Here is a 26,292-nt window from a genome sequence, read left to right on the forward strand (position 1 = left end):
GTTTATAAAAAACCATATATGTAGGAATCTTGTAAATGTCTGTCCATGTAACTTTTTTTTTTTTTTTTTTTTTTTTTTTGAGACGGAGTCTCGCTCTGTCACCAGGCTGGAGTGCAGTGGTGCAATCTTGGCTCACTGCAACCTCCGCCTCCCAAAGCGATCTCCTGCCTCAGCCTCCTGAGTAGCCAGGACTACAGGCACGTGCCACCACGCCCAACTAATTTTTGTATTTTTAGTAGAGACAAGGTTTCACCATGTTGGCCAGGATGGTCTCAATCTCTTGACCTCGTGATCCGCCTGCCTCGGCCTCCCAAAGTGCTGCAATTACAGGCATGAGCCACTGCACCTGGCCCATATAACTTTTAAGGTCTGTTTTTGCCCCTTGTTTTTCCAAAGCCATTAATAACAACAACAACAACAAAATACTTAAAATGGTAAGAGCCTCGGCCGGGCGCAATGGCTCACACCTGTAATCCCAACACTTTGGGAGGCTAAGGTGGGCAGAACAGCTGAGGTCAGGAGTTCAAGACCAGCCTGGCCAACATGGTGAAACTCCATCTCTACTAAAAATACAAAATTAGCCGGGCATGGTGGCACATGCCTATAATGCCAGCTACTCAGGCGGCTGAGGCAGGAGAATCACTTGAATCCAGGAGGCAGAGGTTGCAGTGAGTCAAGATCAAGCCATTGCACTCCAGCCTGGGCAACAAGAATGAAATTCCATCTCAAAAAAAAAAAAAAGCCTCTGTGTTCATGTTTGGGCCTCTCACTAATGCTTAAGATGTACAACCTAGAGGCTGGGCATGGTGGTTCATGCCTGAAATCCCAGCACTTTGGGAGGCCAAGGCAGGTGGATCACAAGGTCAGGAGATCAAGACCTTCCTGGCCAACATGGTAAAACCCCATCTCTACTAAAAATACAAAAGTTAGCTGGGTTTGGTGGCACCTGCCTGTAATCCCACCTACTCAGGAGGCTGAGGCACGAGAATCACTTGAACCCGGGAGGTGGAGGTTGTAGTGAGCCAAGATCCTGCCACTCCACTCCAGCCTGGCAATAGGGTGAGACTCTGTCTCACAACAAAACAAAACAAAACAAAACAAAAAAAGTGTACAGCCTAGAGTAGACCAGAAACTGGGTTTCCCACAACTCCTGGTCTGGTGCACTTTCCATGACACCATACCACGCTCCTCCAGAAATGGTGGCTCACAGCTCTTCACTAAGTGGTTCTTCCTTTCACTATTAACAGTTCCCAAAAGGCTCGCTCATCTACAATAGCATAGCTCTCTGAAGGCCGTCAGTGCTGGACAGTTCAGATCCAATCTCTTGGCACCTTTTTTAGAGGGTGCCTCAAAGAAGGAACCTTACCAAGTTTTGTAATAGTAGTCATAGTACAGCATGGCTTTTGAAATAACTTATCTTTTCAGGTTTGAGTTGTAAAGCAAGCCTATATAATACCACACTGTGGGCTATTTCTCTTAACTGGCCTTCCTGTTTCCATTCTTCTATAGAATAATCTTTTAAAAATGTAACTTAGACCATGTCATGCCTTAAAACTCTCCAATGCCTATTGCTGTGCTTAGGGAAAAAAACAGAGATTTCTTATATTGGTTTAAAAAACCCTTCCTGACCTGACCTTCTGGCAACCTTGGGGACTTCATTTCATACTACCTCTCCTTGTCCCCCTGCACTCCAGACACTACGCTGGCATTCTTTCAGTTCTGTGAACATGCTAAGCTCGTTTCTGCTTTATGACTTCTTATCTTTTTTTTCTTAGCTGTTTCCTGAGCCAGACATGCAAAGAGGCATTAAGCAGTGACTATCTTGGCCAAGACATTCTGGCATCAGGGGAAATGGAGGTGGAGACACACTTAGAAAATGATGGCATGGCTTCCGGGTAAAAACAAACAAAAACAAGAAACAAACAAAAAACACATCTGTTCCCTATAAGAACCACAAAGGACAACACAGGAATGATTGTGCTTCAGGCACTGAGGTAGAGTATCCATTTGCTTTGCGATACGTGCCTTCCCCTTTAGAGCAGCGGTCCCCAACCATTTTGGCACCAGGGATGGGCTTTGTGGAAGACAATTTTTTCATGGATTGGGTGGGGGTGGTCTGGGGATGAAACTGAAACTGTTTCACCTGAGATCATCAGGCTTTAGTTAGATTCTCATAAGGAGCGCCGCCCACCTACATGCGCAGTTCACTTTAGGGCTCCGGCTCCTGTGAGAATCTCATGCCACCGCTGATCTGACAGTAGGTGGGAGCTCAGGTTATGGTAATGCTCACTCACTGGCCACTCACCTCCTGCTGTGTGGCCCAGTTCCTAACAGGCCACGGACTAGTCCCAGTCTACAGCTGGAGGTTGGGGACTCCTGCTTTCACAGCACCCTGACTTTCTGAAGGGAAAGGACAATGCATGTTTGTAGCTCAACAAATGAGGCTGTACCAGAGGGGCTTCCAAACCCTTTCATCACCTGAGGACCTTACAGAAAGACAGGTTCTTGACTCAAGTAAAATGTGAAAAAAGTTATCACACTTCTGATTCGAATGGAAATTTGAATACTTACTGAATATTTAATCACATTAATCATTTGTTGCTGCTTAGGAATCATAAAGGCATTGTGGTGAAGTCTTTAAAAGTTTTAATCTTTTAGCAATCTATATTAAAATATTAGGGATTAAATTATATCTGAGATTTACTTCAACATAATACTCGAGACTGAAAAATGTCAGAAGAGGTGCATTTTTTTTTACAGGTTTCATCTGAATACATATTTATCAGATCAATATTACAGGTTATCACATTATCTACTACATACAGCTTTGCAAGACAGAAATCACAGTTTTCTAGCCAAAGTATGAAATGATTGCATTGTATATACAATGTACAAGGACAATGATAGTTTCTGGGTGATTTACTTCTAGCTGCACTTGTGGGTGTGTTTATGTGTGTCCATGTGAATCACTTGAGATGATACCAAAAATTAGTAAGTATAAATTCAGTTATAATTTTCTTTTGAAATCCCTGTTTCTTTTCTTATCTTCATAGCACCCTAAAAAAAAGTAACAAAAATTTCATTCCACAAAGGGTCAGAGTCAACATCACTGATAACAAGTATGATTGATATCACTGACCAGGGGTTAATGGCTGGATGAGGGATTCATTATATTTTTCTGTCTTCCTCAGTATATATGTTTCAAATTTTCCATATCACAAATATTTTTTTAAAATAGAGATTTCTGGGGCCCCAGCAGATTTTTCTCTCAATGGCTCTCCACTGCTAGTACTAGGAAATTCGCCAGCAGTACTCCTCCTTACCTACCTATACTATACAATGTATGAGTACTGGGAGGCAGGGGAAAGGTCTTGTTAATCAAAGCTCCTATCCTCTAAACATAATCCTCAGGAAGAAAGTATCTGATTGGAGTAATTTATTCAAGGCATACATTTAACAGTTAATCCAAAGAAGGGATGTTTACAGTTTAATGGAATTAAAGGAAAATATAGAAAACCTGAAAGATCATTTCTTTCAGGGAGGAACTCTAGATTTTAGATAAAAGAAATCACACTTGAAATTGTACCTCTACAACAACTCTATCTTGCGTCACTCGGTCCCTAGCTCAGTACATATCACCACACTAACCCTCTGCTTTCTCAAACATGTTAAAGTTCATTTTGCCTAATGGCCTGCATTTTAGCCGTATGTTTTATTCAAGGATGCTCTTCTTCTTCTTCTTTTTTTTTTTGAGACAGGGTCTCATTTTGTAACCCAGGCTGGAGCACAGTGACATGATCATAGCTCACTGCAGCCTTGACCTCCTGGGTTCAGGTGATCCTCCCACCTCAGCCTCCCAAGTAGCTGGGACTACAGGCCTGTATCACCATGCCCAGCTAATTTTTGTATTTCTTGTAAAGATGGGGTTTTGCTATGTTGCCCAGGCTGGTCTCCAACTCCTGGGTTCAAGCTATTTGTCTGCCTCAGCCTCCCAAAGTGCTGGATTACAGGCAAAAGCCACCGTGCCTGGCACTCAAGGACTCCTTTCCCTCAGATCACTCCACGGCTGGCTCATGCACTTCATTCATATCTCTACCTCAAAGTTGCATTTTTGGGAAGGCCTTCCCTGATACTTCTACTTCAGTACACACTACTTTTGAACTTAAGCTGTTATTTCGGACTGTTATCTGACTAAATGAAACTATTTTATTTGCATACTAATTTGTCAGTCTCTCATATCAGGAATATAAAATCTCTGACTATAAAGCTCTTACACCTTTTGTTGATAGATGCATCCTGACCTCCTATCACAGGGTGTGGCTAAAATAGGGACTTCAAATAGGTATTCAAAACCTGAATACCTATTTCTGAATACCTGAAATATGTACATTTAGAAGGGTGCTTTCCTGTGTCCCTACATAATGTTGCAGGTTGTAAACACAAATGCTACAGGGCTCAGATGGGTACTAAAGATAAAGAAAAACTAGATATTACTTGAACTGATGTAAAGGAGGCAGATGCTTTTCAGCTTGAACCATTGTTGCCAGGCTACAACACAGATCTAATGTAGTCAGATCTTCCCATTAATTCATGGGATGCCACAGATCCTTTTTTTTTTTTTTAATTCTTTCAATTTTAGCCATTAGCAACCAATTTGAAAAAAAAAGTAGTGCCGGGCGCGGTGGCTCACGCCTGTAATCCCAGCAATTTGGGAGGCCGAGGCGGGCGGATCACAAGGTCAGGAGATCGAGACCATGGTGAAACCCCGTCTCTACTAAAAATACAAAAAATGAGCCGGGCGTGGTGGCGGGCGCCTGTAGTTCCAGCTACTCGGGAGGCTGAGGCAGGAGAATGGCGTGAACCCAGGAGGCGGAGCTTGCAGTGAGCCAGGATCGTGCCACTGCACTCCAGCTTGGGCGACAGAGCGAGACTCCGTCTCAAAAAAAAAAAAAAGAAAAAAAAAGTAGCATGTGAATCACCAGTTGCAAGCTCTGTTCATACAAATAAGACAATTTGAGATTAATTAAAAGGAGAAACTGGGAAAAGATATTGAGAAGACTGTACAGTAGTGTTTGTAACGGTGAAAAATGGGAATCAACCTAAACATCCATCACTATTGGAATTCCCAAATAATTTGTGGCAAATCTATTTGATAAAGTCTAGCTATATTTATCAATGTGGACAGCCCTCAAAAACACATAATTTGGTGAAATAATCAAGTTGCAGATCAATACACAAAATATAATAGCATTCATATAAAACTTCAAATACCCCAAACCATTCTACATATTGTTTATAATACATAGTAATAGTTTAAGTATAGAAACCTAGATTGGCAAGATACATATCAAATTCATGATCCTGGTTGCCTCCCTGAGGGTGGCAGTAGAGTGGAACTGAGAATAGGGGACATCTGCTTTATCTGTAATGCTCTGTTTCTTTCATTCATAAATCTGTTCGTTCTGGATAGTGGGTGCGTTAAGTGTTTACTCTGTGCTTTTCTTTTAAAAACATTTCAGAATTTTTTTTTTTTTAAATGGCGGGTGGTGGAAGAACATCCTATCCTAGAAGCCAGGAGACTGGGGTTGTCTTTGCTCCGCCTTTTCTGGCATGGATACAATCTCTAGATATGGTTTCCCCATTAGCTAATGCGGGGGTGGTATGTGGTGTTCCTCCAGAGTCCCTTCAATCTAAGGACCTGTGAATCTAAAACCTTCCCACCTCCCACTCCCACACCGGAAAGGCTACCCAGACCAGGCAATGAAACGTGCATTTCTTCCCTCATTTAAGATAGATCTCTTTCTCTCAGCCTGCAAGTCGTTCTCCAGAAGCTTTAAGTATAGTGGAAGTAGAACTGTCGTTGGCAACAGAGAGACACCTGCAACAATTAGCCTTTCTGAGCCTCAAATTCCCCATTTGTAAAACGGAGATTATAACTCGTACCCATAAAACTGTAGAGAGGTTTAGATATAACGTTATGTGTAGGGCCCGAACAGAATAGCTATTAATAGTGGTAACAGACTCTCGTTTACGGGCTCAGCATCATGGTCGCTGAACAGAATCACCCTCTTCACACCGCCTTCCAGCCAAAGTTAGTTTAGCCGCGAGAAGTCCGGGCAACCAATCGGAAACAACCAAGGAACAGTTGCACTGCGACACTCTGGTTCCGCCTTCGGGCGTGCTAGACCAGCATTCTGGGAATTGTAGTTCTTAGGGATCTGACACTCACCAAAGGGCTGAGTAGCTTCCGGGAAAGGTACTGCATTGCCCGTTTCTACTTCCACTGCACCTGCTTATTGCGTCTTGCTCCTGGGTCACAGAGCCTAAAACGACACGCCCAACCATGGGTCTTCCTTTCCACGCCCGCTGGAGTTACAGCTAAAGGCAGGACACGCGAAACAATGAAATGCCGAGGGCGGAGACAAGAGTGACACTGGGGGAGCAGGAAAAGGCGGGGCTTCCGCTTGGGGCATGGAGGCCGTGCCTCCACGTCACTTCCGTAAACAAAGGCAGCTGCCGAGGCGCGGGTCCCGGGATGTGACCGGGGCTGTGTTTGTGGCTGCGGCGGTGGCTTCTGAGGCTGTCGGGTCTTTGCGGGTTGCGGAAGGGGGCCCCAATACCCTTCTTCAGGTATGTAGTGGAAGCAGAGGAACCTCCGCAACCTGCCCCTTTAGGCCTTTCCCACCACTCTGGTCACTGCTGGGTACTGGGCGGTGAAGGGTCATCGCTTCGGCAGATTGGGGAAGGGGAGTGAGGTGATGTCAAGAGGGACCTCCAGGGATACTGCTTGGAGGCAAGACTTGGCACTTAAAACCACTGTGTGAATAACTATGAGCAGTTTACTTATGCGTTCTCTAAAACATTCGTTGCTGTTTGATATACAAGAAGGGTTTCAGTGCTCTTGTGACAGATGTGACTTTCCAAAAACGAGGAAATCGCGAGTGCTGGCTCCCAGAATATTGTGGTTTAGACCACCATTGGCTTATTTGCATTGCTTTACTTCCTAGATTTTTTTTTCTCTTGTACCACCAAATGCGTATTAGCATCGTGAAATTTCAGGCCAGCGTGTTTATGCGTATCATAAATTTTTACAGATTCTTGCCTCTTCAGAGAACTAATATCCCATCGTCTCTATTCAGTCATCTTTCAGACTTTCATTTGTGTTGCATGTTGAAACAACACCAGAATTACTATTGTTACCAAAATTATTCTTAAAAGAAAAATTGTTAGCCAAGGTTTAAGTGGATTGATACCCAGTGGTATCTGGGATTAGAGACTGGGCACTGGAGCCTTTCCCAGAAAGCCTCTTCTTTGGAAGTATTGTAGCTCCAGTTGTGATTGTCTAGCGTCAGCCAATTTAAGCTGAGTGGTTTAAATTCCAGTGCCAGTGGCACTAAGTCCAGGCAAAAGAAAAAAAAATTTCATTGAATTTCTCAAATAATTATTTTAAGCGACAGCAATGGGTTCGAATCTTTTCGAATGGTCATGGCATGCTTAAACACAACATGCAAAAAACGGCCTAATGTTTCTAGAAGGCAATTTACAACCTGATGAGGTAGATAGCCATATAAATTCTTTATCTTACGTTACATGAAATAATGAAGTTAAGAAAAATTTAACACTATGCGCAAATAAAATATGGAAAGGTTTTCTTGTTTTTTATTGTTTTGTTTTGAGACGGAGTCTCGCTCTGTCGCAGTGGCGTGATCTCGGCTCACTGCAAGCTCCGCCCGCCGGGTTCACGCCATTCTCCTGCCTCAGCCTCCTGAGTGGCTGGGACTACAGGCCTCCGCCACCACGCCGGGCTAATTTTTTTGTGTTTTTAGTAGAGACGGGGTTTCACCGTGTTAGCCAGGATGGTCTCGATCTCTTGACCTTGTCATCCGCCCGCCTTGGCCTCCCAAAGTGTTGGGATTACAGGCAGGAGCCACCGCGCCCGGCCGGAAGGGTATTTTTAAATAGATAGATGTTAGAAAATAGAGCGGATTAATACATAAAGTAAGGGGATTGTGTAGGGATAACTAGGAGGCCTTACACATATTCCCCATGGAAGGGCCCTCTTTACCTTCACATTGTTAACTTTTTTTGATACGGGTAAAACCAAATATATATCATAAAATTCATGTTTGTTTGGAAATGGTTAGAGAAAGTATATTCAAAATAGGCAACAAACAAGTTTGATTTTCTAGAACTTGCCTTGATCACCATGCTAGAATCATCATTAGCCCTAGCTAGAAACTGATTTCTGTTTAGTAGTTTGAAGTAAGGCTTCTATTTGATTTTTTAAATGCTGATTAAAATCCCCCTGACAATTATACATCTGTTTGAATCTAGTTGGTTCTTCTTGAGCATACATTTTGGAAGAGAGACCTAAAGGCCACCTGAAGCTTGAATCAGGCTGGGAATATTATGTGGATCATTTGTTTATTGTTTATGTATTGTTCCCCTTGTAAAATGTAGGCTTCTTGAGGGCAAACATCTTGTTTTGTTCAGTGCCGTCTCCCCAGTGCCCACAATAGTGTCTGGCTTGTGGAAGAGAATCAGTAAATATTTGTAGGATGAGGGAATAAAGAAAATGGTAAAAAAACAAAACAACAACAACAAAACTGTCTACCAGACAATTTTGCTAGGGGCTTATGGGTACATAGTAGAGTAGATTAAACTTAAGAGACCCATTTTCTAACTTTCTCTTATGCCCTCTGGAATTCTTGATCCTCCTTTGACCTGTGAAATGGGTCTTTGAATTTCTTTCATGTTTGCATATTATAGCATACATATATAACTGTATTATTTCCTTATTTAGGTCTTAAGAAGCTGGCCGTGGTGCAATAAGGAACTTAAAACAATGGAAGAGCGGAAAGTGAAGAGGAGGAGTCCTAAGTCTTTTAGTGCCCACTGTACTCAGGTTGTCAATGCCAAAAAAAATGCCATTCCAGTGAGTAAAAGCACAGGGTTTTCAAATCCTGCATCACAGTCAACTTCACAGCGACCAAAGTTAAAAAGGTGAATTCTTTTATTTTACATGTTCACAGTAAAATGCCATTGAAGTAAGTCCTGACTCAACTTCTTCTTAAAACACTTTTTTAGTCTTGAGGGGCTGTGACTGCAGGTGTGTGCCACCACACCCATCTTGCAGTTTTTATTTCTAAAAAATAATGATGTCATTGTTTTTGTATAAATAATTTGTGTTTTCTATAAAAATTCAAACACAGGAAGAATTCAAAGAAGAAATTCAAAATGCGAAAATTCTACCACCTAGAAAGTCATTATTAATATTTGGTGAACATCATTTGCATTCAGGATATTTAAAGGAAACAAGTGACAAGTTTAACTATGTTATATGTTACTATTACATGTATGTGAGTATTTTATAGTATTAGATATTTGGAAGGGAAGATTATAGCTTTAGAGAAAAAAAGTGTTGTGTAATGTCAATCTTCTTTCTAATTATTAAATAAATTTACACTCACATCCAGTCTCACCCTGGCAAGTTAGCTAAGGAAATGCCTGTTGCATTCTGTAGCCACTGGGTTTACACGTAATAAGAGATGAGATTACTGCCTTGATGAAGATCTCTCTTTATGGAAACAAAAGGGACATAGCCAAAGACAAGAGAACATTTGAAAGAAGTATTCCAATGAGTACCAAATGATAAACAGGAGTTTTGAGTTTTGAGGATTTCCTTCAAATAAATTATCAGAATGGGGTTTTTGTCGTGGAGGAGTTTAATTAGGGTCAGATTTTGAATAACTTTACAGTTGGTGGAAAAAGAAAACCAAGAGATTTTAAAAGTAATCAGTCCTTTTGCTATATTTTTAAAAGCAGTTTGTTTGTATCATTGTCATTTTTACTGGTAGTTTTATTTCCATACGCTCTTGTAGATGTCGGCTTCTGAGAGCCGGGACTATCTGGATCGTCATTGTGTGCCTGACAGTACTTACAGTGCGCCTTTGCACATAGTATTATTTCACTGTGTGCTTTCTTTATTGTTGAATTATGTTAACATAAAGTGAGAGTGTGAAATAACATTGAAGCAGGAATAAACAGGTTTTTGTTTTATCTTTTGTGTTTGTTTTCTGAGAGGGTTATTAATTGATGATGTGAAACTTTACTTGGAGAAAACTTCTAAATTTGAGAGAAAAAAATACGTTTGTCATGCTGAAACCTTGTGCTCTGTAATAGTTTATCTCAGATTTAAAATGTGAATATGGATCTTTCAGGGATTTTTTTAGAATACAGATTCTGCATCAGTGTGGGATGGGGGGCTTCAGATGAGCATTTCTAAGAAGGTCACAAGTGAAATTGATTCTGTGGGCCATGGGCAGCACTTTGAGTAACAAGGTATTACATAATGTATATAATATATAAAACGCAGCCCTTGCTTTGGGAAGAACTGTTATTGACCTACTGTCCACAGTGTATCTATTCTAAACTTCTTTCATATGATAGTCTGTTTCTTTTTTCCCCCCTCCCCTACCTTCCCTGGTATACCCTATTTATCTTATCGTTATTGTGGTGAGGACAGCTGTGTTGAAGGTGTCTTCATTCAACATTATGTAAAAATTGAGTACTGAATATACTTCCATATCGGGATTTGTTGTGTGCATTGGGTTATAAAGATAAATTACTCTTTCTCCCATTTTGCCTATTTAGCCGCTACTTGTTCTTTAAGTCTTTGCTCACTTATCACTTTTAGGAAGCCTTCTCTGGTTGGCCCCAGGCTGAACGAACTGCTTCTCTCTCTTCCTGTATCACAGTGTGCATAACATCATCACTCAAGCATTTGAGAGCCTGGTATATGCCAGACATGTGTAATAAGGACTGATTTAGTCTAGGGGTTCCAAAAAGGCCCTCCTGAGGAAATAGCATTTAAACTGAGACTTGAAGATGTGTGGGAGGTAGTGTGCCAAAGATGGCAGTAAGTGGAAGGATGCTAATGTAGGCAGAGGATTAGCACGTAAGAAGATAAGAGAATGGATTTCTAGGAAACTAAAGAGATTCAGTGTCTAGAGCATAGACAAGGGAGGATAGGGTTTCTTAGGGATATTAGATTATATTCAGCAGGCAATGCAAAGCTACTAAAGTTTTTTTTTTTTTTTTTTTTGGACGCGGAGTCTCGCTCTGTCACCTAGGCTGAAGTGCAGGGGTACAATCTCAGCTCACTGCAACCTCCACATCCTGGGTTCAAGGGATTCTCCTGCCTCACCCTCCTGAGTAGCTGGGACTACAGGTGTGCGCCATCACACCAGGCTAATTTTTATATTTTTAGTAGAGACAGGGTTTCGCCATGTTGGCCAGGTTGGTCTTGAACTCCTGACCTCAGGTCATCCTCCTGCCTGGGCTGCCCAAACTGTTGGGATTACAGGCATGAGCCACGGTGCCTGGCCTACTGAAGCATTTTTAATTAAGCAAATTATATGATCTGATTTTACTTTTTAGAAGTGGACTTGGCTGCCCAGTGGGGAGAGAAGGGAGATCAGGGATCACACACAGAGATAGGGAGACTGGTTGGGAAGCGCTTTGGTTAAGAGATGGGATGGCAGCAGGGGAGAAAGAGAACTGGAGAGATTAGATATTTTGTGGGTATAATTGATAGGACTTCACGACTGCATGTAGGAGCCTTGGGAAGTTGGAGGAGTCAAGGATGATAACAAGTTTTTAGTATTCCATTACATGGTGATTATGAATGTAAATATCTTCCCTTCTCTTTAGACTGGGTGTTTGTGGATAACGTCGGCTACAGAGTAGGGACCCCATAACCACTTGTAGAACTACTGAGAGTTCAAGGAACAAATAAAGTTTAGAAGGGAAAGGTGTAATATGTTTTACTGAGAAATGAAATGTAAAACATAGGATAATAGAGACAAGTTTTCTTTTCTGCAGTCCAAATAATTAGCATATTATATAAATGCTTTAATCAAACTTTTTATATGCCTTTGTAGTTATATTTTATACATTTGTTTGGGTTTTCTCACAACCTGTTTTTTCTTTTGGTTTCTGGCTTGGAGTTTCTGGTTTTATTTAGTATTGACTATTTGATTTCTGGCTTTTAAGGGAAATTCCATTTACTTCACTAAAAAATTCAGCAGAAGCTTAATCTAGAATAGCCTAAAAAGATCGAATTAAAGTTAATTGCATCGTCTTCACAGAGTGATGAAAGAAAAGACCAAACCTCAGGGCGGAGAGGGAAAAGGCGCTCAGTCAACTCCGATTCAGCACTCCTTCCTCACTGATGTCTCAGATGTTCAGGAGATGGAGAGAGGGCTGCTCAGTCTTTTGAATGATTTCCACTCTGGAAAACTTCAAGCATTTGGTAAGCAGTAGATGTTTCTCTACTATTTTTTTCTCTAAGATGTTTGCATCCTATTTTCTTTGTGTATTTTACTCTCCTTTTCAAAGTGCCAGTTTCTTTTAGGAAAAAAACAACCCACAGGCATAAAGGCAATCATACTAGATTTTGTCTTAGAATATAATTTGCCTTCTAAAACTTCTAGGAAAAAGTTTTCTTTTTTTTTAAAGAGGGAGGGTTAGTTGAAATGTTAAAGTAGGATTGCTATTATGGAATAAGTATCTTGCAGGTTTAACAAATAAGAGGGACAGTCTTGGTCAGTTAAAATATTTTAGACTTAGTGTCTTCATTTTGAAAGTATCAAGATCATTTTCCCTTACCCTCCTAAGCTTAAACTTGTTTCTTTCCCAGGATTCCTGATTTAAAGTTAGGAATTAAAAGAATCTAGTTTTCTTGTTTTTTTCATGAGGATATAAGAATAGTTAACTGATTGTTCCATTAAAAATTCTGAATAGGTATTTTTTGATAGTCACAGAGTTCCCAAAAGATAGATTTTTCATGTGCAGTTTGGAACTTATTTGTAAGCTTTTTCTAATGATAAGATTATTTCCCAATTTTTTTTTTTGAGACAGAGTCTGGCTCTATCGCCCAAGTTAGAGTGCCATGGCGAGATCTCAGCTCACTGCAACCTCCGCCTCTCAGGTTCAAGTTATTCTACTGCCTCAGCCTCCCAAGTAGCTGAGACTACAGCCATGTGCCACCACGGCTGGCTAATTTTTTGTATTTTTACTAGAGATGGGGTTTCACCATGTTAGCCAGGATGATCTCCATCTCCTGACCTCCTGATCTGCCCGCCTCAGCCTCCCAAGGTGCTGGGATTACAGGCATGAACCACCACACCTGGCCTATTTCTCAATATTTTAAAAGGCAATTTCAATAATATGCATAATCTTTAAAAACTTTTTTTAACTTCCCCCCAGTTTTTTAGAAGATGCATAATCTTATACAAATGCATAAATGTCCACATACGTATTGATTTTTTAAAGTATTCTTTCCCTTCCCCATGTTTTTATTACTTGACTTCCCTATTCCCTCCCTTATCCCTTCTGCTACTTCCACTTCCCCTCATCCCAACCATTTGTTAACAATCCAGGTATGTATCTTTTCATATTTTTATTTTCATTATTTAATACAAATGGTATCTTATATAAGATATTCTGTATCTTGCTTTCCTGCACTAAAGAATATCTGATGGAAATCTCTCTAATGCACCTAGGATGGCTCTAGTTCATTCTTTTTTAATGACAATATAATATTCCAAGTTGTGAATATACTCTAGTTTATTCAACCGTGTCCCTATTGAGAGGCATTACTTTGTTTCTTATTTTGAGCCACCAAACACAATGGCGTAGTGAACATCTTTTTACATAGATCTTTAGGCTGGTGCTTCTATTCTTCTGGGATTGATTCTCATGAGTGGGATTGCTGGGTCAAAGTATATATGTAATTTTAACTTTAATAGAAGTATGCAGATTGCTTTGCAAAGAAAAACAATACTGCACTTCTAGGTTCCATAAACAATTTATGAAAGAATGCTTTTCCTTGAATTCCCACCAAGCAGTAGGTATTATTCGTCTTTTAACTTTTGCTTGTCTCTTGTTGTTAAGTGAGATGTCTTTTATTGCAATTGAGTTTGAAGATCCATGTGTGTTTGGTAGATTGTTTGATAGATCCTTTTCAGGACCTTCTGTCAGTTTTCTACTTGGTTATTTATCCTTTTGTTGTCACTTGTAAAGAGCCCTTTATGTTTTAGATACTAACCCTCTGACCTCTATTATGTATTTATTTTTGTTTACCAAATTTGTTGTGTCTGTGCACTTTGTTTATGGTATATTTAACTTTGTGAAAATTTTTACTTTTTGCATTCTCAAACATGTCTGTATCTTTTTTTTTCATAGTTTCTGGGTTTCCAGTCTTGGTTATGCTAATATTTGAAAAGAAGACATTAAAAGCACATTATTTATTTCACCAAAATACTTTATTGTACCCCTACCTCCTTGCTTCAGCCCATCCCAGTAAGGCGGTATCTTCAGAGTATTTTCACTTCCCCTCTCTTCCATTCTTCCCTCCTACCCTTGAGATGTAATCTCTGGACCACTTCCATGTCTTTGCTTTTTCCCAGTACCTTTCCTCCCCTACTCTATGTTGCCTCTGTGTTTTTGGATTGAAGTCCTTTCTTGTCTTTGTCTGTTATCCTACTGATTACTCTTCATAATAAGTGTTGCAGATGAGAATTCCATTGCCAGTCAGATTCTTTCTTAGCAGGTAATTTATATTTTTCTGTCTCGATGATTAAAAGATGTTTTTCTTTTATCTTTAAAGGTTAGGCATTTTCCAGGATATGCTTAGGACTGTGTCTTTTCTCATCAATCTGCCTGGGAATCAGTGAGCCCTTCATATCTGCTGACTCATCTTTCATCTCACGTAACATATTTTCTATTGTTTATTATTTTTCTTCCATCTCTTCCTTTTTAGCCTCTGAAGCTTCTATTGTTCTCATGGTGGGTCACCCTGATCCGTCCTCCGACTCTCATCTTTTCCCGTATGATTTCTACCTCTTTATATTTTTACTGTACATTTACATACATATACACAAACATACATACACACAAACACATGTCTTGAGATATTTCTGTTTCTTCCACTTGACCTTCCAGGTTACTAATGTTGAAAATCGTGACTAAAATAGAGGAAATATGACATATTTTACTGTGAAGAAAGGACAATTTTGAGAGAGCCATAACTAGCTTCAACATTAGTTGTCCTTAACATAATATAGTATAGTCCATTTATGAAGATGTTATAAAGCTGGCTAGAGGAAACTAGTATAATTTACATTAATTCATATTTATTCAGGATTTGTACTTCAACTTTAGCTGAGGTATATTTTACCTGTATAGTACCTTTAGGAAAAATAGAAAGGTTTTTTTTGAAAAAATTATACTGTCAAGGGATTGCAGAGTCTGTACTTAAACCGAATGAAAAGATAATATGTTATGTGTATAAATTAGTTGCTCTGGGCAGATAATGTCACTTCAGAGGACTCTTGGTCAATACATAATGTAAGACCTATCCTTTAGCAATTAAGTTGTCTTGACAACTGTATATACAATTAAAAATATTACATAGTGTTGCTCATGCTTCATAACATTTTTCATGCTTCATAAATATTTTTATTAATATTTCTTGAAGAATACATAATTGGTTGGCAAAATGATTCACATTTGAAGTCGTTATTGAACTTTTTTTTTTTTTTTTTTGAGATAGAGTCTCTCTCTGTCACCCAGGCTGGAGTGCAGTGGTACGATCACAGCTCACTGCAGCCTCAGCCTCCTTGGGCTCAAGCCATCCTCCCACCTCAGCCACCCAAGTAGCTGGTGCTACAGGCATACAGCACCACACCCAGCTAATTTTTGTATTTTTTTATAGAGATGAGGTTTTGCCATGTTTCATAGACTCGTCTTCAACTCCTGGACTCAAGCAGTTCTCACACCTTGGCCTCTCAAAGTGTATTAAGATTACAGGTGTGAGCCACCGTGCCCAGCCAGAACTCTATTTTTTTTTTCCTTTTTTTTTGAGACAGGGTGTCGCTCTGTTACTCAGGCTGGAGTGTAGTGGTGTGATCATGGTTCACTGCAGCCTCAACCTCCCCAGGCTTATGTGATCCTCCCACCTCAGCCTCCCAAGTAGCTGGGATTACAGGCACATGCCACCACGCCTGGCTAATTGGCTGATTTTTTGTATTTTTAGTAGAGACGAGGTTTCACCATGTTGCCCAGGGTGATGTCGAACTCCTGGGTTCAAGGGATCCGTTAGCCTTGGCCTCCCAAAGTGCTAGGATTACAGGCATGAGCCACTTGGGCCTAGAACTCTTAATTTCACTCAAATTATTATAAAATGTTGGGTCACTCAGTTAAAATGGTAGTTGTCAAATGACATGATTAGATGGTTCTGTTTTGCTTCTACATATTATGTTACTGTTGAAGAAAACATATTTTCTCTACTTAAGGGATGATTTTCTTTCTCTTTTTTTTTTTTTTTTTTTTTTTTTGAGACAGGGTCTCACTCTGTTACCTAGGCTTGAGTACAGTGGCTTGAACATAGCTCACTGCAACCTTCACCTGCTGGGCTCAAGCAATCCTCCTGCCTCAGTCTCCTGAGTAGCTGGGACCAGAGGCATGCACCACCATGCCTACCTAATGTGTTTTTCTAAAAATATTTTTGTAGGGGTAGGGTCTTGCCATGTTGCCAGGCTGGTCTTGAACTCCTGGGCTCAAGCAGTCCTACTGCCTCAACCTCCCAAAGTGTGGGGATTATAGGCATGAGCCACCATACCCAGCCTGATTTTGCTTTTTAAAAAGAAATGTTTCCTATATGCTTTTCTTTCTTTCTTTCTTTCTTTCTTTCTTTCTTTCTTTCTTTCTTTCTTTCTTTCTTTCTTTCTTTCTTTCTTTCTTTCTTTCTTTTCTTTCTTTCTTTCTTTTCTTTCTTTCTTTCTTTCTTTCTTTCAGACCGAGTCTCGCTCTATTGCCAGGGTGGAGTGCAGGGGCGCGATCTCAGCTCACTGCAACCTCTGCCTCCTGGGTTCAAGCGATTCTCCTGTCTCAGCCTCCCGAATAGCTGGGACTACAGGCATGCGCCACCATGCCCAGCTAACTTTTGTGTTTTTAGTAGAGACTAGGTTTCACCATGTTGGCCAGGATGGTGTCGATCTCCTGACCTCATGATCCACCTGCTTCAGCCTCCCAAAGTACTGGGATTACAGGCGTGAGCCTGTAATATTTCACGCCTGGCCTGAAATATTTCCTATATGATTTTCTTTAGTACCCAAGGTCATTTCTTAGGTTGGTCATTGTTTTCCTGGTCAGAAATTTGATTTGTTATTAAACACAGAAAATATTAATAATTATCTAATTTACAGAAGAAAGAAAACCTGTTTCTTTTAGAGCACCTAGAGTTTAAGTGTTTTTACTCAATGCTGTTAGTTTGAACTGTCCTAATCATTATTAATGTTCTGGAATGTTCCCAAGGAAATGAATGTTCCATTGAGCAGATGGAACATGTTCGGGGAATGCAGGAGAAATTAGCTCGCTTGAATTTGGAGCTCTATGGGGAGTTAGAGGAACTTCCTGAGGATAAGAGAAAAACAGCCAGTGACTCCAATCTGGATAGGCTTCTCTCAGATGTAAGTGTAATTCTTTTTCTTTGTTCTTTAAAATAAAATTTTATTGCAAAAAAATTTACCTTTTGAACTATTTTAATTTATACAATCACGCGGTTTTTAGCATATTCACAGTGTTGTGCAGATCGCTGTTGAATTGCGGGACATGTTCACCATCCCAAAAAGAAACCCTGTACCTGTCAATTCTCTCCTCTTCTCATCCCCTAGCAACCCCTACTCTACTTTCTGCCTTTATGGATTTGCCTATTGTGGACATTTCATATCACTGGAATTATACAGTATGTGGCCTAAGTGGATTATTTTACTTAATGTTCAAGTTTCATCCATGTTGTAAAAACTTTCCTCTTTTTTTTTTCAAGAAATATATTCCAAGGAAGTTATCATATTTACATCTAAGCATGTATTCTCAGAATACAGATGCTGGCAAATCTGAAAGCAAAATATTTGCTTCTGTACAGAAATAATAAAATCTTAAGATACAGAAGATAGTAGTCAAAAAGACCTTTCCTGATGTGATTAATACATTTTGTGTTATTTACTCAGGTGGTGGTTACTTGTTTTTAAATACAGAGCTACATTTGGTATTTCTGCTAATTTAGTACATTGCCATATGTATTACTTTGCTAGGGCTGCCAAAACAAAGCACCACAGACTGGGTGGCTTTAACAACAGACATTTATTTTCTCACAATTCCGGAGGCTAAAGTTGGAGCCCAGGGTGGCAGGGTTGCTTTTTTTCTGAGGCCTCTCAGTTTGTAGTAGCCGTCATGTTCACATGGCTTCTTCCTCTATGCCAAGTGCCCAACTTTGCTCTTCCTGCCAGTCACATTGGATGAGTGCCTACCCTAATAACCTCATTGTGACTTAATTACCTCTTTAAAACCCCTGTCTTCAAATCTACTCACATTCTGAGATACTGGGGGTGAGGACTGAAACATGAATTTTGGAGGGTACACAGTTTAGCACATAACACGAGGTATGATTATTACACTGAGAAATGTTAATTAAATTTGCTTCTTTAAATCCTTTTTGGAACAAAAATAAATAAAAATCGAATTTAACACGTTAGTTTTAGATTCCCTATTAACCGTTGACAAAAAGGGTTAATTTCTACTGTTTTTCTCTCTTTTGAATAAGTAAATGTGAGGGAACTTGTATGCCAATACTTTCACTATTTCGAGTCTATAATCTTTTTATTTCATGTCTGTCATATTCAGTCTTGCAAGTATTTCCATTTGCAGTTCATGGTTTGTTTGTTTTTTGAGACAGTGTCTCACTTTGTCACCCAGGCTGGAGTGCAGTGACGCCATCTCAGCTCACTGCAGCCTCAACTTCCTGAACTTGAGGCATCCTCCTGCCTCAGCACCCCCAAGTAGCTGGGACTATAGGCACGCACCACCACGCCTGGCTAATTTTTGTGTTTTTAGGAGAGGTGGGGTTTCACCATGTTGTACAGGCTGGTCTTGAACTCCTGGACTCAAGTGATCTGCTCACTCTGGCCTCCCCAAGTGCTGGGATTACAAGTGTGAGCCACGGTGCCCAGCCTTACCAGTTCATGTTTTACATTTTTTTCCTCTTAACAGATAATAAGTATAATTTGCTATACATTTAGCAGAATAACAGTGGTATAGTGAAAAGAACACTGAATTTGAAACCAGAAAGCCTTCGTTTAGTTCAGTGTTTGCATTTGGGTTATAACTGAACAACATTGAGCCATTTAGTTAATGTTTTTATAATTCAGATTTTTCCTTCTGTAAGATAAAAATGCTGTGGTCTGAATGTTTATGTCCTCCCCAGAAAGCATATGTCGAGGCCGGGCACGGTGGCTCAAGCCTGTAATCCCAGCACTTTGGGAGGCCGAGACGGGCGGATCACGAGGTCAGGAGATCGAAACCATCCTGGCTAACACGGTGAAACCCCGTCTCTATTAAGAAATACAAAAAACTAGCCGGGCGAGGTGGCGGGCGCCTGTAGTCCCAGCTACTCGGGAGGCTGAGGCCGGAGAATGGCGTGAACCCGGGAGGCGGAGCTTGCAGTGAGCTGAGATCCGGCCACTGCACTCCAGCCTGGGCGACAGAGCGAGACTCCGTCTCCAAAAAAAAAAAAAAAAAAAAAAAAAAAAGCATATGTCGAAATCTTAACTTAGAAAGTGATGGTAGGAGGAGTTGGGGCCTTTGGTAGGTGATTCGGGCAAGAATGTGATTAATGTCCTTATAAAAGAGGCCCAAGAGAAACCTGCTGCCTCTTCTACCAAGTGAAGACACGGGGAGAAAGCCCTCCTATTGCATGAGCCAGGAAGTGGTTCATGCCCTCCCGAGACAGCAGATCTGCTGACTTCTTAATTTTGAACTTTCCTACCTGTAGAACTATGAGAGGTAAATTTCTATTGTTTATAAGCCACCAGTTTATGGTGTTTGTTATAGCAACCCAAACAGACTAAGACAAGGGGTGATGAATTCTACCTCATATAGAAAATTGAGTGACATGAAATCTTTTTGTAATCTATGATGGTTTTAAATATTTTGATCATTAAAATGGCAATTTTTTTCTTTTAAAAACTGTTATTAGAGATGATGATTATGATGCCTGGTTTTAGGAATACTTATAAAACTCCAGTTTTTATAATCTGGTTTCATTCTGTGCTCATATTCTTTTTATTTTTCTGTAGAGACAGGGTCTTGTTATGTTGCTCAGGCTGGTCTTAAATTCCTGGGCTCAAGCAGTCCTCTCCCCTCAGCCTTCCATCGTGCTGGGATTACAGGCAAGAGCATGCCTGGCCTCTCTCCTCATATTCTTGTTTCATAAACATGTTAATGCTACTTTATAATTATTTTTGCAAAAAGGAATTTTTTAGCCTGAAAATTTTTTGAAAGTTTTTTTTCTTTAGTACTTTGCCTTTTCATTTACAGAAACTTTTTTTTTTTTTTTTTTTTTTTTCCCGACACAGTATCTCATTCTGTCACCCAGGCTGGAGTGCAGTGGCACTAACAGAGCTCGCTGCAGCCTTAAACTCCTGGGCCCAAACAATCCTCCCACCTCAGCCTCCTAAGTAGCTGGACCTCAGGTGTACATCACCACACCTATCTAATTTTTTTATTGTTTGTAGAGATGAGGTCTTACCGTGTTGCCCAGGCTAGTCTGGAGCTCAAGCAATTCTCCCGTCTTGGCCTCCCAAAGTGCCAGGATTATAAGCATGAGTCACCGTGACCAGCACAAGAAAGCTTAAATGAAAAATAATTTATTTAAAAACAAATAGTTAACAATTATTTATATTGATCTTATAAAAATTAAAAATAATTTTTTTTATTTGTTTTGCAGTTAGAAGAATTGAATTCTTCCATGTATCCTTTGCCTACTATCAACAGTGAAAAGTTTACAACTTACAATTTCTGATGAATAGTCTCAATCAAGTTTTTGAAAGATGTGTTATTTAGATATGGTGAAAAGACACATAGTATTATTCCCTAGGGCCATCACTCTTCCTCTTTGGTCTTCTTTTCTTCTCTTTCTCTTTTTTGTTTCTTTTTCAGAGACAGGGTCTCACTCAGTGGCCCAGGCTGGAGTGCAGTGCCATGATCACAGCTCACCACAGTCTCAACCTCCCAGGCTCAAGCGATCTTCCCACTTGAACCTCCCAAAGTGCTGGGATTACAGTCCTGAGGCACCATTCCCTACCCGCTTTGGGTTCCAAATGGAATTTTCTTGTTGTTTTTTACACTGAAATTTTGCTTCTGGTTTGTTCTACTTTGCTTTGTACTGTTGTTGAATTTTTAAGACAAATTGTTGTTTTTTTATCATGAGAACTAAGGATTAGGTTAGTTGCTATGTAAATTATTTTGAAGCTTAGATTCTGAGGCTAACCAGCAGTGAGATGTTCAGACATATATACTATACTTAATTTAATATCATCACATAGGATATTTTAGGTGCATTAAATTGAAAACTAGACATTATTAAAATGCAGGCTTCAAGGGATGCTTACATAGCTTGCGAAATGACATTTCATAATTAAATGTACTTAGTGTTTTATAGGATTAACTTAAAGGAGATCACCAAGACACATGTAGAATATTCAGGTTTTGACATCTAAATTGAGAGCAATTATTTTAAGAACTTTTCAAAATGTACTTTTGAACATAACAGGCACAATGGTAAGGTACAAAAGAACAATGAGAAATGATCCTGCCTATAAAATAATTTGAGAGGTAAGACATTCCCTTTGAACCAGTTATTGACATAGAAAGGATACTGGTTGTAGAGATTTAATTTTTAAAGTTTGGTTCTACATTTTGATCATGTAACCTTGGGCAAATTGTTTAGCATCTCAGAGTGTTCTCTGTAATACAGGGTAATTGCTACATGTGATGATGCATATGTGAAAATTTCCAAAATATATGTATAAAAATTACTATTATTGCTATAAGATTATATTCATACTGTTATTAACTGCTGAATTGTGCAGTAACAACAATTAAGAAATTGGGGCCAGGCATGGTGGCTCATGTCTGTAACCGTTATTAACTGCTGAATTGTGCAGTAACAACAATTAAGAAATTGGGGCCAGGCACAGTGGCTCATGCCTGTAATCCCAGCACTGTGGGAAGCTGAGGTGGGTGGATCACTTGAGGTCAGGAGTTCAAGACCAGCCTGGCCAACATCTTGAACCCCTGTCTCTGCTAAAAATACAAAAATTAGCCAGGTGTGGTGGAGGGTGCCTGTAATCCCAGCTACTTGGGAGGCTGAAGCAGAAGAATTGCTTGAACCTGGGAGGCGGAGGTTGCAGTGAGTAGGGATTGTGCCACTGCACTCCAGCCTGGGCAAAAGAAATCGGGAAGTATATAGAAGTCCTGTAATGGCAATGAATAGCTAATCTTCATGAATACTTACTATTTTCCCAGTACTGTATAAAGGGTATGTGCATTATCTTATTTGGCCCTACTTGGAAGTAGGTAGTGTTATGCCCTCCATTTTGCAGATGAAGAAAATAAGGTGCTACATAAACTGTGGGGAGAGATTAATGTAAGATTATTGTCAAGAAAGAGTTAAAGAAGGGGGTAAGATTTGAGTTAATCAAGGGGCTTTTCCTGCAAGAAGTTCTTTTTACTATATTCCTTCAATGCTTTATATTCTTTCTCTGCCATGACACTTAAGTATTTCCTATCCTTTTGTGTGGTTTTTTCATTTGTCTGTTTTGAGACGGGTCTTGCCCAGTTGCCCAGGCTGAAACAGTAGCATAATCTCTGCTCACTGCAACCTCCACCTCCCAGGTTCAAGCAATTCTCCTGCCTCAACCTTTTGAGTAGCTGGGATTACAGGTGCCTGCCACCATGCCCAGCTAATTTTTGTATTTTTAGTACAGATGGGGTTTCACCATGTTGGCCAGGCTGGTCTTGAACTCCCGACTCAGGTGATCTGCCCGCCTCGGCCTCCCAAAGTGTTGGGATTACAGGCGTGAGCCACCACGCCCAGCCCATTTTTGTGAGTTTTTGTTAAACATTTAGAATTTTTTGTTTTGTTTTGTTTTACCACTTTCTGTGACTCAACCTGTGGTGGAATTTAGCCACCACAAACGTGGCAGCATAATACCCTATATAATACAACAGTGTAGGCTTTGGAATGCTTGGTAGGCAGCCATGTGACCTTGAACAAAATCTGGCAACCATAGTTTCCTCACCTGTAATAGGTGTTCTCTCAGTACTTAAACTTTCCCCTCATAATTTCCCTCTCTGTCATGACTGCCTCTGTTAATTCAGTCTCCAAGAATATTTTAAAATGCCTTCGAGGACCATGGCAGACATTGCTAATCAGACATGGCATTCTCTGCCACTGAGCCTGGATCTGGATATGAAGTCTGTTTGCCATCTCTTTATTACAGTTGTCAGGCATCATCAGTATCATCAGTTCTGCTTTTATTCTTCCTTCACTCTCTACATGATAATCCAGGACCTCATCGTCTGAGTCCATACTTTTTCAATTTTCTGTTCCAGGTCTAGAGTTGCACTGTTCAATATAGTAGCCACTAAGCCATTTCAAAGACTTAATAGCCTTAAAAGAACATAAAATATCTCAATTTTTATAATGATTACATGTTGAAATAGTTCTTAAAATATTATATATATATTTTTGAGACAGGGCCTTGCTCTGTCACCAGGCTGGAGTGCAGTGACATGATATGGCTCACTGCAGCCTCGACTCCCTGGGCTCAGTTGATCTCCCACCTCAGCCTCCTGAGTAGCTGGGACTACAGGTGTATGTTATGCCCAGCTGTTTTTTTGGTTTTGTTTGTTTGTTTGTTTGTTTGTTTCTTTTTTAAGAGATGGGTTCTTGCTATGTTGCCCAGATTGGTTTCAAACTCCTGGGCTCAAGTAGTCTTCCCACCTCAGCCTCCCAAAGTGCTGGGATTCCAAGTGTGATTCCAGTATTTCTATTGGACAGTGTTGCTCTAAACTTTAGGCATTGCTACAAAATTAATATTCTTGAAACATCACTTTCTTCCTGCCATTTCTATTTTTTACTAATTTATTTAAACCATGTCAACTATTTTAAAGGTTCTTAATAATTTGGTCACAACCTGTACATGCTGTTGTATTTTTCGTTCTTTTTCATTCCCCTCAGGCTGGTTTTCTGGATGCCCAAGAAACACATCATGTTCATTCTCATCATAATGCCTTTGTTCAGGTTGTACCTCCTACCTAAATTTGCTCTCACCTTCTTGTTCTCCTTATCACATTACATTCAAGCTGACCACTTCCATAAAGGATTTCATTTGTACCTTAACCTAGCATTCTGCCCTATATTATTATCTGTTGATTTTTACGTGTTAAATCTCAGCCTTCCAACTGGACGAGAATGTCTTTGATGGCAATGCTTATGTCTGTACATTTTTGCAACCTCTGCCATACATGTACTGCAAGCATTTAGTTGCCTTCAGAGTATTCATATCATTGAATTGGGTCTTGAAAAATAAGTAACAGGTGGATAAATACAGGTCAGAGTGAGAAAAATGAAAGACAGTGATCGTAAGAAAGGATGAGTAATCCATGCAAGATTCCTGTCCTATTTCCAGTCTTCTTGAGGAACAATTAAGAGAATTATAGAAAAGATTTTAGAGCTGTAATGATTTTATTTTTGGACTTTTAAACAGAATTGTTTTCCCAAAGGTGATAAAGTGGTGTCTTCTCAAAAGGTTTTTTTAATCTAGTGTCTTGTCATATTTGTCTCTAATCAGCTCCTTACTATGAAAATGATTATTGACACATTAAAAATAATTCTGGGCCAGGTGTGGCTCACACCTGTAATCCCAGCACTTTGGGAGGTCGAGGCAGGAAGGTTGCTTCAGGCCAGGAGTTCAAGACCAGCCTGGGCAACATAGCAAGACTCCTCCCCCATCTCTAACAAAGAATAATTAGCCAGGTGTGTTGGCATGTGCCTTTGGGAGGCTGAGGTGGGAAGGTTGCTTGAGCCCAGGAGTTTGAGGCTGCAGTGAAGTATGATCGTACTACTGCATTCCGGCCAGAGCAACAAAGTGAGTCCTTATCTCTAAAATTTAAAAAAAAAAAAAAAGTCTTCAAATTCTGTCTATAATTTACTACGTTTAAAAGTTGTCTTACCCCATCTGAGTGTCTCAGTAGCAACACAAGAGCTTTTCCTTTGAGCATATCTCTCTTTTAAACACCTCTTTCTCTTTGCTCCTGAATGTAATTTTCAGAAATGTAAAAGAAGTACCCCTTATAGAATGAAAATCTTCTTAACTGATGAATTCAGACAAAAACTCCATTTGGCAGATGCACAAGATGTTCCAAATACTTCTGCTAGCTAAAATGAATGCAGTTTGCTTTCTGTGGTTTGAAGAGAAGCAGCAGTCTTTACTTTTCCAGCCAAATCCAGTAGCAGAATCATCTTCCACAACAAGGAATTAAAGTAATTAAAGTGCAAGTGCAATGATCGTTTTCACATTCTGCTTTTAGTAAATGTGACTCGCCATAATTCGCCATAACTGGAGGCCTAGGCCTTGTTGAAGGCTTAATCAGGAAATGTGATGCAGAGATTGTGCTGCTATGCTTCATATTGTTGCCTTATGGGATTATACTTGAAATGCATTGTGCTAATGTTCTTGACGGGGTTGAGGGATTTCTCTTTCCCAAGCTCACCAAACTTATTCCAGTGTTGATCGCAAGCTGATGATGCACAGGCGTCTTGTGGCAGCCCAGCTTCAGTTTACATTAGACAATCCGTATACACGTTGGTGTGTTTTCCAATGGCCAGTGATAAGAAATTAAATAAGTATTTGTGAGATTTGCTATTTTTTAATAAAGTAGTTGTTTTAAATTAATCTCTGTTGTCTGTTTTGAAGAAACCCATGTAGTCTTCAATCTGGGCGATACAAGGGTTCAGTCCTTACAAGTAAACTGTTTATAAAATTTGAGGTTCTAGAACTTCCTTGCAAATTCTGTACCTTGTGTACATTTAAATACTGGTGTGATGAAAGAATGTGAGCTTTAAAGTTACTTAGACCTTAATTTGAATCCCCGTTATGCCCCCGCTTAGCTTTGTGTTCATGCACGTTTACTCAGGTTGGGTTTTTTTTTTTTTGTAATCTAGAAAATGAGGTCAGTAACCAAGTTGGTAGTGGTTATATGGGGAGTAAGTGAAAAAGGTGTATAGGATGCTTAGCACAGGCCGGGCACGGTGGCTCACGCCTGTAATACCAACACTTTGGGAGGCTGTGGCAGGTGGATCACTTGAGGTCAGGGGTTCAAGAC

General features: G+C 40.0%; 1 protein-coding gene and 1 long non-coding RNA gene across 2 annotated transcripts in view; one reads left to right on the top strand and one right to left on the bottom strand.

The window, feature by feature from the left end:
- The window catches only part of LOC105465714 (uncharacterized), a 47,356-nt gene extending 41,026 nt beyond the window's left edge, over positions 1-6,330 (bottom strand). Inside the window, exon 1 of the long non-coding RNA XR_011623415.1 lies at positions 6,230-6,330. This is a non-coding gene — a long non-coding RNA (uncharacterized lncRNA). The remainder of the gene's footprint in view (positions 1-6,229) is intronic.
- Positions 6,331-6,349: 19 nt separating this feature from the next.
- LOC105465713 (coiled-coil domain containing 28A) lies at positions 6,350-25,862 on the top strand. The gene is made up of 6 exons (XM_071096522.1): positions 6,350-6,630; positions 8,804-9,003; positions 12,150-12,313; positions 17,380-17,534; positions 20,849-20,871; positions 25,295-25,862. The coding sequence occupies exons 1-6, from the start codon at positions 6,472-6,474 to the stop codon at positions 25,347-25,349; spliced, it is 756 nt and encodes a 251-aa protein (XP_070952623.1). The 5' UTR covers positions 6,350-6,471; the 3' UTR covers positions 25,350-25,862.
- Positions 25,863-26,292: the final 430 nt, after the last annotated feature.

The sequence above is a fragment of the Macaca nemestrina genome, chromosome 5 (assembly GCF_043159975.1).
Source record: "Macaca nemestrina isolate mMacNem1 chromosome 5, mMacNem.hap1, whole genome shotgun sequence".
NCBI classification, from domain to species: domain Eukaryota; kingdom Metazoa; phylum Chordata; class Mammalia; order Primates; family Cercopithecidae; genus Macaca; species Macaca nemestrina.